At 31.5% G+C, this 17,749-nt stretch overlaps 1 protein-coding gene across 1 annotated transcript in view; it reads left to right on the plus strand.

Moving 5' to 3' along the window:
* Positions 1-670: 670 nt before the first annotated feature.
* Positions 671-17,749, plus strand: part of LOC129229476 (lachesin-like) — a 453,429-nt gene continuing 436,350 nt past the window's right edge. Inside the window, exon 1 of the mRNA XM_054863793.1 lies at positions 671-1,595. Within this exon, the coding sequence (XP_054719768.1) occupies positions 1,478-1,595 (118 nt within the window). The 5' untranslated portion in view covers positions 671-1,477. The remainder of the gene's footprint in view (positions 1,596-17,749) is intronic.

Raw genomic sequence — 17,749 nt, forward strand, 5'->3', positions numbered from 1 at the left:
AACGTCTTCATTATACATCACCTTGTGTGCTCCAAGGGCATCAGAAACAACAACCACCCTAACGCGCATTATGTTTATACATATTTTAAATTTATATTTTGTAATTTTTCTTGTACAGTTAAAATCGTAGCTCATCGTGCCAAACTAAATGAATGGTCAAAAAAAAAAAAAAATAATAATAATAATAATAATGTTCCGTGTAAATGAAAAGAAAAGAAACGGAGAAGAAACTTCTGAATCGTGTGCTTCAAAATTAAATAAAACAAGAGAAAAGGAAATAAGTAAAGAAAAGGAGATATGCGCTTATGTGTCAAAGCGAAAATTCGACGCTAGATTTAAACACCAACATAAGATAAAATTCTGTGATGATCCACAAATGACAGGCAAACATGCGAATCTCTTCAAAAATGCATTTACATGAAAACAATACCGCTATTTGCCGCATTCAGTCTGTTCACGCCAAAATCCTCTACGCATAAAACACGACTCATGGAAGATTGGAGCCCGTCGTTCCACACGGTGACTTTTATGACCGCATTGGCGAGGATTTGGCGAATTTTACTAGTGGTCCCTTGGCGCAGTGTGACAACCCTACCTTTGTGGGAGAACGATCGACCGGGCAGTACGGAGCAAGCTTTGCCGGGAACGTATCAGGTACTATCCGCAGTGCTTTCGCCTTCTCGGACCGAATTTTTGACTTTTCCCCTAAAAAGTTCACACTGGGGTGCGAAAAATTTATTTCGAAGGCAAATTTGGATTTTATATGACAGTGATTTGATTTCCACATGATTGCTTGTGATGGTGATTGATTTTTGTGGTTCTCCAAGGACGCAGCATGGATATAAATATAAATAAAGATCATGCAAATCTGAATTTTTAATCTGGGTCCAGTTCTTAGTAGCTGATTATAAACATCAAACAATCTACCTTTCAATATGAAAATTTCATGCATAGTTATGTATTTATTGAATTGCATAGTTTTTCTAAGCTTTGAAATCAAGCATCAACAATTGTTTGTCAATGAAATAAAAACAATAAATCTTAAGTTGTAACTGTGACATACACACATTTTTGCAGTTTTATATTGAAAATGGACGAGTATTACGAAAATGCAAGAGTTCCACTAAGCTCAGTTGGATTGAAATATAACTAAGGATTATACAATTAAAACGCTTGAGTGTTAATGAAGACTACTTTAAATCTTCAATACTCATTCCACAAAAGTGACATCCATATTTATTACACATAGTGTGACTTAAAGACTTGTATGATAAATACTTCTGACGTTTTTACATTGGTTGACCTAGAATTTTAAACTACAGTCGACAAAATTTAGTGCAGATGTTTTATTGATTTTGAAGTTGAATTTTACAAGTTGTTCAATTGCACTTGTAAAGTACATATTTTCTGAAGAATAAGATCTCTTCTGGATTGACGACAATTTAAATCTGTGTTTTATCTGTCATTGGTCAAAAGAATGGCCCACTACGTGAAGCAACTTGAAGCTTCAATGAATGTCAAGTTCTGGGTTAGGATAACTCTAGTTTGCAGTCTCCTATGCATGGAACTAAATTGCACATTGTGCAACAGTGGAGGTAAGGTCTATCCTAAATATCTCTATAGTTTTAATCGTGTTGCATGGTTAAAAAAACATCAAAAAATTGAATGTTTTAAGTAACGAAGGTTTGGGTAATCTGTGATCAAAACATTGCAACGTTTCCCAAGGGAAAAAAAACCTGACGTTTCTGTGTTTTTTTTATTTAAACCGAAAACAAAAACTAATGCTTATTGATGAAATACTTACTAGATGCTTTTAAAAATTGTAATGTTTAATGCTTTATATGCTATCTTATAATTATGTAATGCTTTAAAAAATGTAAAATTTTAACTAGAAAGTAAAAGCCGTAAAAATATATCAATGCGCAACTGCTTTACTGTACGTTTATAATTACTCAATCCCCTCCTCCTCCCCCCCCCCCTTTGAACTTAGATGTTGGCAAGGAATATTTAAAAGGCAAGGAAACAAAAAACTACTGAGATATATAATGCAATTCTTCTTACCGTATTGCCCCGCATTATCCGGCATGACGGAAAAAAAGCGAGGTTGACCAGCCTGCCGGGAAATTCGAATTTTACGGCATGCCGGATAAGTAGAGGTTTATTTTACAACAAAACAAAAGTAAATTTTCCCATTTAGTTCCAATCAGAAAGCAAACCACTGTAAGGATAAAAAAATAAATAAATCCCGAAAGTAACCTTCTTTCAAAAAAATGTGTATTGCGTAGAATATGTGCTTGATATTTATGGTAAGGCCCCTATAGTGCCTCCAGTTAAAGGGGTTTTAAGTTATGGTAGGTCTTTATTAATGGATTTAATTATATGCCAATAAAGTAATCAATTTAGAATCAAACATCGATAGTGCGATTTGTTCATAATATTTTTAAATAAATTATTTTAGGTTCCTTTTCGAGAGTTAAGTTTGATTTTTATTTATTATAAATACCTATAGTAAATTCTTTAGCACTGGTTGAGGTGCTGTAACTTAACACTTAAATGTTTGCTTACATAGTCTTAATTTAATTTTTATATAAATATTCGTTATTAAACAATATTTTTCTTGTTAAAATAACAAATGACGTTGTAAGTAAGTACTGTTACAAGATTAAACTGTTTTTTAATGCTAATAAGACATGTATAAAACTTATATTCATTTTCAAGTAAAACGTATATTTTTTATAGTATTATTATTTTTTTTCTTAACCTTGATTCTTCCGGCATGCCGGAAAGGACCAAGCAAGTGTTCTTGAAAATCTGGTGATCCCTGAATTTTCCGGCATACCGGAAAGGACCAAGCAAGTGTTCTTGAAAATCTGGTGATCCCTGAATTTTCCGGCATGCCGGATAATGCGGGGTAATATAGTAACTGTGTTTTATTTATGCTAAGCACAATATTCCTTTTAACGACATGTTGACTGCTGATTCCATAAAATTGTAATATCAGTACAGAATATGATGATGAGGTTAAATATCATAAAAGCATAAAAAATGAAAAACTCTTCAAAGACAAAAGGAAATTATACATCATGTCGCAAATTTGGTAGAATCTGTCTTTTAAACAGATTAGACAGAAACTACCTTGCAGACACTTGTTATGCAAGGTTAATTTCTTCTGCTTCACCGTGCGCATATGGCCCGTAATAGGAATTCCATACTGTCTAATCCCTCAAAGCATAGAACATAAGAGCACATAAATGCAATTGGCGAAAATCAAGAAAGGTAATCATAACTGACAAATACTTCAAAAAATAAAAGATCAATACCTAAGATTGCTATTGGTGGATATCAACATTGGTTAACTCAAAAATTTTATGAAAATCGTACATTTTGTTTATAGTTTCTATGTTTGGTAAGATAATCCTGAATGGTAAATCTTTCAAAAGATTAGTGCCGAAGATGGCTATTCTTGACTATAATTTAAAGGTTATTCAAAAATGGATTACTTTTGAATATATGCTGCAATAACCCTATTGTAATCTTTTATGAAAATTTGGAACTACCAATATTGTTTTTATGTTTTGATAGCACATTTTATTAGTAAAATATCTGCTGAGTTTTCATTAATGCAAACAAATGTACTTTAAAAACAAGAGATTTACGTAAGTATTGATACTTATCTTTATTACATTCAAGTATTACGCTTATTCATTGCTTAAAAGTATTAGAAAAATTACTTAGAATGATCTTGTTAAATGTAAGTGGTCAGTGCAAATAAAATATAGGATTTTGTACCTTTAGAAGTTTCAGAAAAAAAATGCTGTGGCTAAAATGTACTTATTCTATTGACATACGTACCAATTCAAGAATGTTTTACCTTATTTTATTTATATTTTCTTCTATCAGTAGAACTTATTTCAAATCAAACTAACTGGTGGTGGTTTGGATGAATACCTCGTTAAGTTTCAAAACAAAAAGAAAAAAAAAAACTGCTAAAATGTATAAGTTGCCGAGTTTCGTGGAATGCATCGTTAGTTTTTATTAAATGCTGTTAAAATTTATGAATATCTGATATATGTAGAATACGTTTATACGTTTTTATAAAAATGCTGTTGAAGTACATAAAATTCAGAGTTATCTTAACAAGTAACGTTTAAGAAAAATGTTACTAAAATGTATGAATAGCTGCATTATGTGAGCTGAAATGGGTAAACATATTTTTTTTAATTGTGTAGATTAATTTTTATCATTTCATCTCTATAATTTCAAGTGTTTGGTAATAAACAACAACTCCTGCGTAACTGTTGAGATCAGTTTGATACAACGACTAGTATTATGCAGTATGTAATGCGATTATGTATTTTAAAACTATTTTACTTCAAAACTCTTAGTGCTATCAATATGTATGCAAAAGTTAAACTCGTAAAAAAAGAACTCGCGCAGAAAAATGTCGGTATAACATTTGAGCACTTCTGCAAAACTTTATCTTCAAAAATCTTTCAAATCATTCAAAACTTGTATGGCTTGTACTTGCATTGAATTCGTTATTATTGCGACGTGTAACAATGAGGTTCGAAAAAAATGCAAAGGATTCAATTTCTTAAATAAATCTTAAAACCGTTTAAAAAAAAAATCATGTGTCGCAGGGAGTCTTTTTTTTTTTTCGTTTTTGCTTTGTCAAACTTTTCTTTCTTTTTTCTCTTTAATGTGAAAATGTGTTTAAAACACCTAAAATCCTGAACAACAGTGCTCTTTCTGATTTCAAAGTTTCGGCAACAACAACAAATAATTTATGTCTTTCGTTCAAAAATTTGAACGAATTTTTTAGATGTATTTTTCTTTACATCTTGTAGATTATTTTCTAATGCATGTCTCAATGCATTAGAAAATAAGGGAGGATCAGGATAGAATGTCTCCCTATCCTGAATTGCCAGTTTTTTTACGTACTAAAAACGTAGTGTGAGGGGGAGGTGAAAGATACATATTGCTTGTGCTACGACGATCCTATTTTAACAAATGAAAGCGCACATCCAAACTTCCAAGACATAGGCGCTTAAATTTATGCTTCGTGATGAACTGAAATTTTTAGGATATAGAAAGCATTTTTTGTTTTTTTCGAGACGAAAGTATGATAAACATTACAAGTGTGACAACTATTGCACATAATGGAGCTGTTATGCGATGAAACAAAGGAGATAAAAAGGCAATTATTATGTTGGAAAGTTGGAAAGCAATTGGGAAGCCTCTAAACGGTTCAGCAGCTAGGAATGCTAGTGAGTTGACCATTAAAGATGGCCAGAATAGCACCTTTATTGCAAAAATTAGGGGTTCTAGAACCCCACGTTTTTTTGGTTCAGGAGAAAATGTTGAACATTCAACTCTGATTTTTAAAAAAAGCTATTTTTGATATTATTGCTGAGAAGTTTGATACTTTGAACACATATTTTCATTAAAGAAGTAAAAGCTGAAAAATTCGATGCATTTCTGATTTAGTTTTTTTGGGAGTTATAATTGAGAAAAACTGCAAAAATAACATCCTGCACGTCTAAGCAGTAGTCATTGAGAAAATGTTATATTTTTTACACTTTTTGATTTTTATACAAAAAGAACTACTTTTGCCAATTGATATAAGTACTTTCTTTTAAGCTTCGTTTGAAAAAAAATACGAATCATTCATTCACTGTGTTATATTAGTTCACTGGTTTTACAAATCTACTCGGAAATGTTCAAAGTAGCGAAGTTTCGGATTCCACTGACACTGCCTAAATTTAGGAAACTCGGCGTATTAATTTGCAGTTTTAAAGTAATTTTGTTTTTCTTTGTGATCTTTATACCTCAAATTCTGATGTTTATGCCTCACTTCACATTTGATTAGATGAAAAAAAACCTTGTAAGGATCACTTAAGGACAACGGTAGCGCCAATTGCCTAAATAACAATTTTTTTTTTTTTTTTTTTTAAAGGAATAATTCATGCAACTTGCAGGCTGAATCTCCAGTTTCGCAATCTCTCGTGAACTCCCGAAAGACGCGGTTCGCGTTGGCTCCTCTAGCTAATTTGATAATGCATTATTGCAATCTAGCAAATTAGACTTAACTTGCAAATATATTACCCTAGTTAACCAGCTTTTAGCATCATTCTTCCCATACATATTTTGCAAAGGAGAATTTTTTTGAAACTGATGTAATGCAGGGTTAATTTGACCGAATCTGACAATCCAAACATATGCCTACTCATTATTTTTCCCAGTCTCCAAACGTAACCGAGTTATGGTAGATTGAACACACTTAAAAAAAAAAGAAAGGAAAAATTCCTGAAATTCCTGGAAAACCATACAAAACAAGCACATATTTGAAAAGAAACGACAAAATCTTACCAAATAAGACTTTTTTCAACAATATAGTCGAACTTTTCAGATAGCTACAAGCTTTGAAACATTGCAAGAACTAAAATTTCAACCGGTGCCAAAATCTGCATTTCGCAATTTCTAAAACAGCCTTTTGAGCTATAATCGATCAAATCTACTAAAACTAGTTCACCCTACTAACATTCAAATGATACCACAGCAAATCATATTGGGGTTCAAGTTCTGTAAAAAGGAATCCTTTCCTTTAAAACATTAAAATCTGTGTTTGTCATAAGAGGCAACCGGTAAAGCAGCAAGGAATAATTTTAGTTCAAAGTCCGCATTGTATTTATGACCCCATCAGTTTTTTTTTTTTTTTATTTAACCAAAGCACAATTTTTATACACAACAAATAATTACAAAGAACAGTATTATAGGAAGGTGTTTCTGCCAAGTTGCCTATCAAAATGGGACCAGACGTAAGGGGAATTCGAGATGCCATCTTAAATTTGAGGGGCTTTTTTAAATGTCGTTTCATAGCAAAAAAAAAAAAAAAAAAAAAAATCTTGTGAGTAAAATCATGCAGTAAAAAAGTAAAATGTATAAAATGTCCTTAAAAAATGCTTTTTTTACTGTCGCTGTTACAGGCGCAGAGACATTTATTGTTTCAATTTGTGAATGTTGATCCAGAATCGGAAGAAAACTGAACCGGAAGAAACTTTCCTGAAACGGAAAATGATTTTGTAGGCCTTTTTTGTAGCCAGAGTCACGAAGATATAACAAAGAGGAAAAATAGTCTTTGCCTCTTTTCACTTTTTTAAGAACTTATAAAATAGTCATGTCTACACCTTTTACAGCTATATTAAAAACAAAAACACCTTTTTTAAAAGGGATTTCATGTTCTTTTATTTAATCAATGAATAATTTGAGTCGCACGTAAATAGCTTTTGCTATATGATGCAAAAACTAATAAAAACGCAAAATCGTGGAAAACTGACACTTTTCCAAAAACTCACACATTTGAAATTAAATATCTACGTACCTCTTACAGGTATAATAAAATAAAGACACTCCTAAAATCATAGATGTTGGCAAGAGGTCTCTCTACACCCGGTTATCCCACAACAACATATTTATCTAATTTTATTTAGGTACTAGCTGCGTTGCCCGGCTTTGCTCAGTCTACCTTGGAAAAAACCATTGCGTCAAGTGACGTATATTCAATAACCAGGATTAAATAAAAGAAAAAAAACATCATGCAAAATTTTCTCGTCAAACAATGACGCCTGATACTAAAATTCTTCGAATAAATTAAAATAAAATGAGAAAGATGGATTTAAAAGGTGTAACCATGGAAACACAAAATAAAATAAGTTTAAGAATTGAAAATGAGAAAGATGGAAATATAAACAATGGATTCAAAAAGCGTTACCGTGGAAACGGAAAATAAAATGGTTGAAAACTTGAAAAGAGAACAGATTTTTGAACTTCATTTAATTCGCTTGTAACTTTTTTTTCTAATAGAGATAGAGGGTTAAACTTTCGACCTAAGGTCGAGTTAGATCTGGAATAAAAAATGTCGCTTTTTCCAATGCTGAAAACTGTTTCAAAAAGAAAACTGTGGGACGATTCCTTCACTTTTTATTGATAAATTTAATGAAGAAAGTAGTGCCTAAATTTCAGCTAAGCCTAAAAAAATTCGAGCTAAAAACGTAAAAAACTCTCGTCGCAATTACGTTAGAGCATTGGAACAAATTGCGTACAACGCGGAAAATTCTACCTTTTCCTACGATATATAACATTACTATTTGCGACTAATTTTTCACTCCCATATTCGGGAATTTATGTTAAAATTTTGCCTAAATTGAAATAAAAAAAGAACTATTCATCGAATCGTTTTCGAACTGGTCTGCAAACTTTCTCAGGACTTAAAGGAACGAACTGTGAAAATTTCAGCAAAATCGGTCGGGTAGCTCTCCAGTTTTGCGAGTTCAAACACACAGACGCTTTTTGGAGACTTCATTTTATACTATGTAGAGATAACAATTGTTTTTTTTTTTTTTATTTTTTTTTATTTTTAAAGCAGAAGAAGACATGAACTTACGGAGGTATATTGTACTAAAAAGACTAGGAATACCAAATTAAAGTAAATCGTCCAAAGTAATCGTTAAAAAATGCTTCTTACGTCCATAAGTGTTAGAAATAATGTATAGACATCTAAAGATAAACATGAAGCAGAAACGCGCACGATTCTCCTGGAGCAAAGAGAAGCTCATACAAGGGCAACACTGTTGGAAAAACAAGAAAAGCGTATGAGAAATTTTGTGTAAGACGTTCTCTCCAGTTTGACACATCGTTTTTGGTTTGATGGTGCATGAGGGCTGCTGGAATTGGAAAATTATATATATCTTACAGTAAAACAATGCGTATCTGCCGCTCTTTATCATTAATTCTGCATGATAATTTATCTGAGGCACAACAGTTACATATTTAGTGACTTATTTTATCCTTCAGCAAGATTCTACTACGTGTCATGTCTCTAAATCTACTCATATATTTTAAACAAAAAGAGGAATTTTAATATTAAACTGCTCAAGCAACTCTACTCATCTAAATACGATCAGGAACTTGTGGTACTGTCAAATCTAAAGAAAGCGGTTCAAGAGCTGGTGCCCGCCAACAAAATTGATCTCGTTGCCGCATTAAAGAGGGTATACAGTGTCAGAAATAATTAATGTAAACAGGTGGTAAAATCCGTGTGTGAAAGGATTAAAGCATTGATTCCAGCAAAAAATGACGCATTCTATTATTGGTATTGTTTTTTTCTTTCTTTTTGAAAGTGTTTTCCCCTCTTTAATCTGAATATTCTAATTTTTTGACTCAAGGTAAATCTTCATTACTATAAACTTTCGGATTATTCTGTCTAAAATTAATTTTAATTGAGTATATTTGAAGTGAAATGCGCACTTTAAGGTCTAAGAAAGGTGGCACGTTCATTTAAATACCAAATTTGCACGTATATTTGGTTAGAATAAACTTTTTTTCCAAAAAGTGAGAATTATTCTCTTATTTTGAATTTGAGTTGTAACAGTTGATGTCTTGAAAGTACAAAAATGGGTAGCCGGTAAAGTCAGGAAACGACTGAAACGAATAAGACACTACTGAAGATATTCATATTTTCAAAGTGACCTCTAATCAAAACAAAGGCTTTTTTTTAAAGAAATTTATTTTAACAAAAATAACCCACCGTGTTTCTTTACTCGTTCAGATTCAGACATCACACTATTAAATGTTTGTTTCTTTCATTTTACTTCAAAACTGCATTTGAGATATTAGCTGACCATTGCGAAGCATTGGGGCTCAACAGAAGGAATTGGAAAACAGGGTTTTGAATTTTGTTTTAATAATAACAAAAATGTGACTTGTTTGTTTTTCGCTTATCACGAGAAAAAAATCTGTGTACTGATAGGTTACTTTTGATGCCCAAAAAGTATTTGGAAAGTTATCGCTTATAACTACCTCTCCTCCCCAAAATACCTTTGAGAAATAATATACATGATATAGCGAATTACCATGCGTTCTTTTTCTTTGCTGTTTTTTTTCTAGTCTATGAATTGATCGAGCCCCCCGACCTTTACGTCATTAGCAGGACGCTCTTGCCAACTAAACTAAAGTGCTTCCCGCTCGGAATGCTGTGCACTAAAGCAATGCAAACAGCAATAAAACAAATGTGGAAATATATGCCTATGTTTTGTTAAAATATTCGTAAAACGGTATAGTACAATTCACTGTGCTAAAGTTAATGTCGTTTTCTTATTTTAACTAGAGAAGAAAAGCTTAGAATCCTGAAATGAGATTAGATTGCACTCAAACCTGTTTTTATGCGGTGAATAGGGACCGCATAAAAAAAAACCTGTTTGAAACTTTACGAGTAGAAACAAAAGTTTTCCCAACACATTTATTTTTATTGTTTTTATTTTTAATGCGATGGATAGGGACCGCATAAGAAAAAAAAAAACTTACATAGAAAATAACCCAAAAACTGACAAAAAAGTCTTTAAACGAAATCAAATAAACCAAGTGATGATAATTTTTGCCGAGTAGTCGGACAAAATTTCCCGAATAACGAGATTTTTGGGAAGTCACAGTGACTTGCCATCGGCGTGCTATGTGTTCACTTAAAAATACTACCTCGCACTCGTTTTAAAAGTAATTTGGTCGATTGAATCAAAATAAGATTGACATTTTAATATAACGTACAAAAAAAAGAAAAAAAAAGCTGCATAAAAACAGGTTTGGGTGTATATATTCATGTAAGGTTATAGATCAGAAGCTAAAGGAATAAGTCAGAATAATATTTTTCTTGCTTTGGGGATTCGAATTCAAACCCTTTGCATTGTTAGCGCAACGTTGTGACCAACTCTTTGTAATAAAAAGCAGGATACATAGGATTTTTAAGTAAAAATATGAAAAGGTTAATGGCCTGTTTATTTTTTGCAAAAGGGGTAAAAAAAATTAAGTTATGCCTTACATTTGAAGTTTGATAGAGTATTGAGCAAGTTTTGATGTTACCACAAAAGAAAAACACCTTTCAGATATGAAATGAATGATTCATAATTGCTACCTCTTGAAACTTTTTCCATAATTACATTATTCGAGTAGTACCCTGGTAAGAAGCAATTTGTAAAATTTATCAGATGAGCGATATTTATTCCAAACATCTATAAAAGGAGGCTTTAGTAAGTACGATTTTGCGCTTAAGGCATATGGTACGCGTAACATTTGAGACAATCTTTCAAGTCCATCTGAAATATTTCAGTGTCATAAAACAAAGTTTATGCAGTCTGTTTCAAAAGGGTTCTTCAATTTTGGTAACATTGTACCCGTTTAAGTGCACAATTGTTTCAACTCAAGATTTTTGTTCAATGATAAGCTCTATTTTAAAAATACTAAGCTCTAAATTGCGTAAAAGAAGGAATTTTGCAGATTAATTTTTGATCGCTTAATTGACCTTTTTTTTTGGACAAGTCGTCCTACCTAGATCGTCCAAGGATTTTCTATCGTAAATCGTAGCATCAAAATTTTCATTTTAAATATATAATATGGCCAATTTTTAAGCAATTCTTAACGAATCATTAATAAAAACATTGACTAAAAATGATTGAAATTTCTTTGTTGGCAAAGAGTAAAAAAAAATAGATTCCAAACTCTTTGAAAGTACAAAATAATTTCGAAGTTGAAAGATGATACTTACCGGTGACTCTTAAAATATTCGGACTTTCAAGCGACAAGTAAATAAACATATATATTTCCACCATCTCCTATATCGTGGGAAGTTTATTTTCTACTGACTGTTCAATGATAAGCTCTATTTTAAAAATACTAAGCTCTAAATTGCGTAAAAGAAGGAATTTTGCAGATTAATTTTTGATCGCTTAATTGAACATTTTTTTGGACAAGTCGTTCTTCCTAGATAGTGCAAGGCTTTCTATCGTAAATCGTAGTATCAAAATTTGCATTTTAAATATATAATATAGCCAATTTTTAAGCAATTCTTAACGAATCATTAATAAAAACATTGACTAAAAATGATTGAAATTTCTTTGTTGGCAAAGAGTAAAAAGAAATCGAGTCCAAACTCTTTAAAAGTACAAAATAATTTCGAAGTTGAAAGATGATACTTACCGGTGACTCTTAAAATATTCGGACTTTCAAACGTCAAGTAAATAAAAATATATATTTCCACCATCTCCTATATCGTGGGAAGTTTATTTTCTACTGACAAATCATCAAGATTATTTATTCAAACACATGGATTTTTTAAAGGTTCCCCAAAAGATCAAGTTGAAAAATAATCTGTCGCATCCCTGAAGCATATTCAACTGAATGCAGCTGAAACTTCTGTTAACTTGCTTCCAAGCCTTAAGAGAGGAAAAGAATTAACTTTTAAAAAACCGAGAATGCACATCCCTCAGAGATACTTTTCCCAAATAACCTGCGGTGAACATCTGAGCAAGCATTAAAAGAAAATTTCCCGTATTATTCTCTGCGAAAAATTATTAAGGCAGATGTAGGAGGACAACCATGAAGTTTCGTTGGCTCTCTAAAGATCCTGGAACATTTTCCTCTGCACTTGAGTTTCCCAAAGGGAAAAATGGGAGGGGGAAGAGGGAAGACGGGGGATGCTCTGAGGGCGAAGTTAAAACAGTGTAAGCTCAAAGTTGGTTTCAGGAACGACTTACTGCTAAATTCAATGGTATGATGTAACTAGATGCTTTAAAGTGATAAACTTGATTTGACAACAGCGAAATTTATAGTTCATTTTATTTTTCAAATTACTTTTTGAGAAAAAAATGGTTTCAATGAAACCGGGTGTCCACTACTGTCTAATTTGTTTTTTGTTTTTTGAAGGGGGTGAAATTATAATTCAATGAAACAGAAATTGACAGCCAACCCCTTTGAATGAGGGCTTCTCCAAGAGTATTAAAGGACTTTTTCTGTGAAAATTCTTCCTTTTGCAATAATTGGAGCTTCTTCCACTTCCAAAGAACATGGATTTTGTGATGTGACAAATCTATAGTTACATGAGAGAGACATTGCAAATCGCTTAAAGTGTGAACTTAACTTTCCTTTCGCTAAAAATATAAAACAGATCGTTAAGAAACTGACTCTGAATCACCAAGATTAACCGCTGTATTTACATATGTACTTGGTATTTTCAACTGAACAACTTTTTAGTGGGTAAAATATTTCCCTGCCTTGAAAATTTGTCTTATAAACGATAAAAACACTTTTATACGGAAAATGTGATGCATCTGTAAAAAGGTTGAAAATCATTGCTCTACATTCATTTTCAGTATATATGAAACTCTGATGTTTTGTATCTCACTAATGGACGTTTTTTTCGAATTGAAACTCTTGGCTTTGTTTTGAAGAACTTATGTAGGGTAAATTTGAAGGAATATGCAAAAGTTAATATATCTTACCCTTTTTTAAAAATATAAATTTAAAATTTGTTTTGAAAATGTATACCGAAAGAACAATGCATTGCTTATAAAAAAAATCATTAACATATAAATTTGCATTTTTGGAAGAAAAAAAAAAGGACCTGCAATAAAAAAAGTGCGGGGGGGGGGGGGGGAGATTTCAATTTTTTTGAAAATGGCACGGTGAAAAACACATTGTTTCACTATTAAAATATTTTCAGTTTTATTGTTAAAAAAATTTTCTTCAAATGGATGAACTAATAATGAAGCAATAGAAGAACAACTCATTTAATTTGAATGTGAGAAAAAAAAACAATAAGTAAATAAAATAGTAAAAGAATACGAAAACAAGTATTTAAATAAGCAAATAAGTGAATTAAAAACTAAAGGAATGTAAAGTAATGATTTCAAAAATGTTAGAAATTTTATTAATGATTGGACAAGTAATACAAGTGAACTTTTTCACTTCGGCAGACGTGCATTTGACAAATTCCCTTCAACATTAACGCAGCTATTAGCTAAATGAGTAATGTATTTTCCATGAGTAAACATCTACTTACAATCGCATCTGATCGTTTTATAATACAAAACTTGGTTATTTTATGACAGAAAAAAAAATATATTTGGTAAACTGCAAAATATAACAATAAGTAAATCAAATTTTTTAACTGACTGGATTATTTTTTCTTTCATTTTAAAAGCTGTTTATACTTCGACTGGAATTAACTATAAATTTAAGAACGCAGTTAAAGTACTGCTAGATTTGGTGTCACTGCAAACTGAAATTAGTTTCCATATCACTTGGTGCTACTACATCATCTGACCCCACATTCCCCTATATCTAAAAGCTCATTCAACTGTATCAGTTTAAAAAATTATTTTAGATCAAAAAGAATTTTACGGCTGCATTTCCCTAAAATGCAAAAATGCAAATAACTAATACTTTCATTTATAAAAAAAAAATCATTTTTCATCTTCCATCAATTTAAAGGTGACACGTACCTAAAAAATAAACCTCTTTCTTAGTTAGATATCAAAAAGGTCTTCTTACTAAATAGGAGATACTGCTCAGACTTCGTAAAAGCTTTGGGGGGTCGGGGGAGATTTACTGACTCCTACCCATGTTTATTTTCCTAAATATGTAAAAAACAACATTCATGCATTAACTTTATAATGGTATAGTATTAATTATATAGTATTAATCTACGGGAGGGCTTCAGTTTATTTATATATTTAAAACAAAATTATATTCGTCCCAAACACTACTTTCACCTTTCGCGTACGACAGTGTAAAGTGTTCATAAATTAATTTCAAAATGTTAGTTTTGAACCTCCCGAAATAATTAAATATTTTTTAATTAAATTTTGATGTGGTTTATATCGCAAACGATCCTTTGTTGCACATTGCAAGAAATAGAGGGGAAAAGCAGCAGTTCAAAGAATTGCCTTTCCTTGTGTATTGCGCCTTTTTAACGAAATTTTCAGACCTGTAAACAAAAAACGAATGCATATGCCTCGGCAAAGTTTCATTTAAACTTGTTTTACTCTTAATTTTATTTATTTTCATCCTAAGTCTATAACATTATTAAAATTGTTTTCAATATTAAGAAAATATGAGACAGTGGGCTTCAAACATTGAGCTGAGTTAACATGAAATCAATGTTTACTCATAAATATAATCTCAAGTACAATAAAAAAAAACTATAATAAAAACTTTTTTTAAAACTGTACTCATTAAAGGCATTTAAAAATCTTTTATGACAAAATTTCGTAAAATAACAGATATTTCTAATCCAACATTGACTTTTTTTCAAAGTTTAAGCCAATTAGTTGGTACGCGTATCATGTCAAATAAAATCGCTGACGTTTTTCACTTCATTAAAGGAAGTATATTTTGTTCGCTCATGTCATGAAAAGTTTAAAGAAGGCATATTTTTAACACTTGGGGATTTAAATGAAAATGAGTCAAGTCCCGAGTACTTTTTCTATCTTACATGTTTATTAAACAGTCAGGAAACAACTTGATTAGCTTTGAAACATGGATTGTCATTTAATTTATTTATTCTTTCAGTCGGCCGAATATTAGTGCTTAATTTCGAAGTTCTATTGAATTTGCTTGTATACAGTATTAATGTCAAGTAAATGTTTTTTAAGAAGTGGGATAATTAAATATTAAAAATTTAATTTAAGTTTGCAGCTCGAAGAAATTTGAAAGCCATTCTGCTCTGGATTAGATGTAGCGTAAGGGATATTCTATTAAATGAAAGGGTATACTATTTTACTGAGAGAAATATAGTTTTCCATGAAAATATTTATTTGCGATGATAATATTGTTTGCAGAATTTATTTTGTGATTATATTATTATTTGCATAATATCAAGTTTGGAGTTTGTCTTTTTTTTTATTTTTTAATTTTTTAGATGAAAAAGTTTAAAACTTTCCCGCAGGCGTTAAAGTTAAAAATAATTAACTACAAAACAATTGTAATTACAAAAAAAAATGTGAAAGAAAGGTATCCTGGTTATAGCTGAGATCAAACCAAAAAAAAAGTTTTTCAAATCTCCCTTAAAGCGTTATTTTCCCCTCTTTCATTTTGAGGAGGAAAGCGGGAACGGCCGAAATTCTCTATCGCACCGCCTAAGTTTCATGTTATTTGTCTAAAATTGTTAAATTTATTTTTTCCTACCAAGATTTACAAGATACATAAAGCCCTTTTTATATATTTTTTCCTCTTTTTAACCATCATTATTTTGAAGTTAAAAATTACTTTTTATCATATTTTTCATAACTAAATGTAGGGTAGACCGTGTGACTGAGAATCTATCTTTTTTTTTTTTTTTTGGTTAGGAAGAAAATATGCTTTTTGTGATAGATAATACATCACAGATCGGGGCACGTTTACACATGGGGCACGTTTACAAAGTGCCCTTTTCCCAAAATGAGTTATAACTGGAGATACAACAGTCATACCAAATTGATGCTGCTCCTTAGAAAATATTCTCACAGGTTTTTGAGCATCAGTGGAGCTTCGGTTTAGCATGCGCATAGAAAAATCAATTTTCCACCAAGTTGAGTAAATTTTGTGTAAAACGTTTTGAAGCTTATTGTGAATAAATATTACACAGTTAAAAACAAATAAATACATTAAACTTAACAGAATTTTATCCTTTTTCGAGAATTGCATTTGTATGAACAGAAAAGTTATTAAATTTTGTTCCAAACTTGCCGACTGGGTACGTTTGCGCAATATCATCGGGGCACTTTTACGCACGTTCTAAGTCTTACTATTCTGTCTTACTGTTAAACGGGTTTGGGCGCTGTTTTCGCTCTGTACTGTTTCAGACCATTAGTATTTTCAAGTTATTTAATTTGAAAATCACCATTAATTTTTAATTAAGTAACGGATTTGTATCTTGTAGCTTACAATCATATAGTGATATAGTGTTGACTTCATGTCTATTCAGCTTTTACTTTGCACACTATTCAGCCTGTAATACATTTTCTTAATTTTTAAGATAATGAAACATTACGTTCAAAACACTAACAGAACCTCGTTAGATGTCAAAATAATGAAAAGGCTTATCAGTAATCCAAGTACTTCTCTCAGTACGCCTTTATATATATATATATATATATATATACAGTAAAACCTCTCCTAACGAACACCCCTGTTCTGCGGACACCTCTCTATTGCGGACAAAAAAAATTGTTAATGTCCGTATTCAAGGGATTTTACTGTATGTATATATACATATGCTACCATAATAAGAACATTTGATTTTCCTCATCAAGCTTTGATATCTTATACATGTGCTTGACATTCGTCACAGCAACGTCCCTAATCGGTCTCTTTCTCGATTACACATATTAAACGACGAGCAGATGTACCATATACTTTTAAAGTTACGCACACGTCGAAGTATTTCGAAATTAATTAAAAAGTTTCAAATATGTGCTTCGTTTTAATTACAGCTATCCATTAAGCCACCGCATATAAGATCATTTAAAACGACAGTGGAAAATCTATCCGCACATTTCACGTTCCATTGCACCCGGAGGCAATGTGGAAAATCTGTGTTTAAATATAAAGCTCTGGAAGCTATTAATAAGACATTGTGACCTATGCCCACCCTCATTTCTGCCTGATGTATAACCTGAAGCTATATTCCTGATGTCGCATCCACGGTAGTAACAATTAATTTTAAACTGCGGTAAAACCCTTCGCAGAATTTGGGTCAAGATACGCCGGTGAGTTTTAATGAGGAGAATTTTAATGTGACAAATATATGACGAAAAGATGTTTTGAAATGAATAAAATCTGCGATGGGCATTTAAATTTTTGAAATACGTGACTGTCATTATGGTGCCGCTTCTTATTCAACAAAGATCTTTTTTTACTTCCTTTTACAAAAAAGAAAGTATTG

The sequence above is a fragment of the Uloborus diversus genome, chromosome 1 (assembly GCF_026930045.1).
Source record: "Uloborus diversus isolate 005 chromosome 1, Udiv.v.3.1, whole genome shotgun sequence".
Taxonomy (NCBI): Eukaryota; Metazoa; Arthropoda; class Arachnida; order Araneae; family Uloboridae; genus Uloborus; species Uloborus diversus.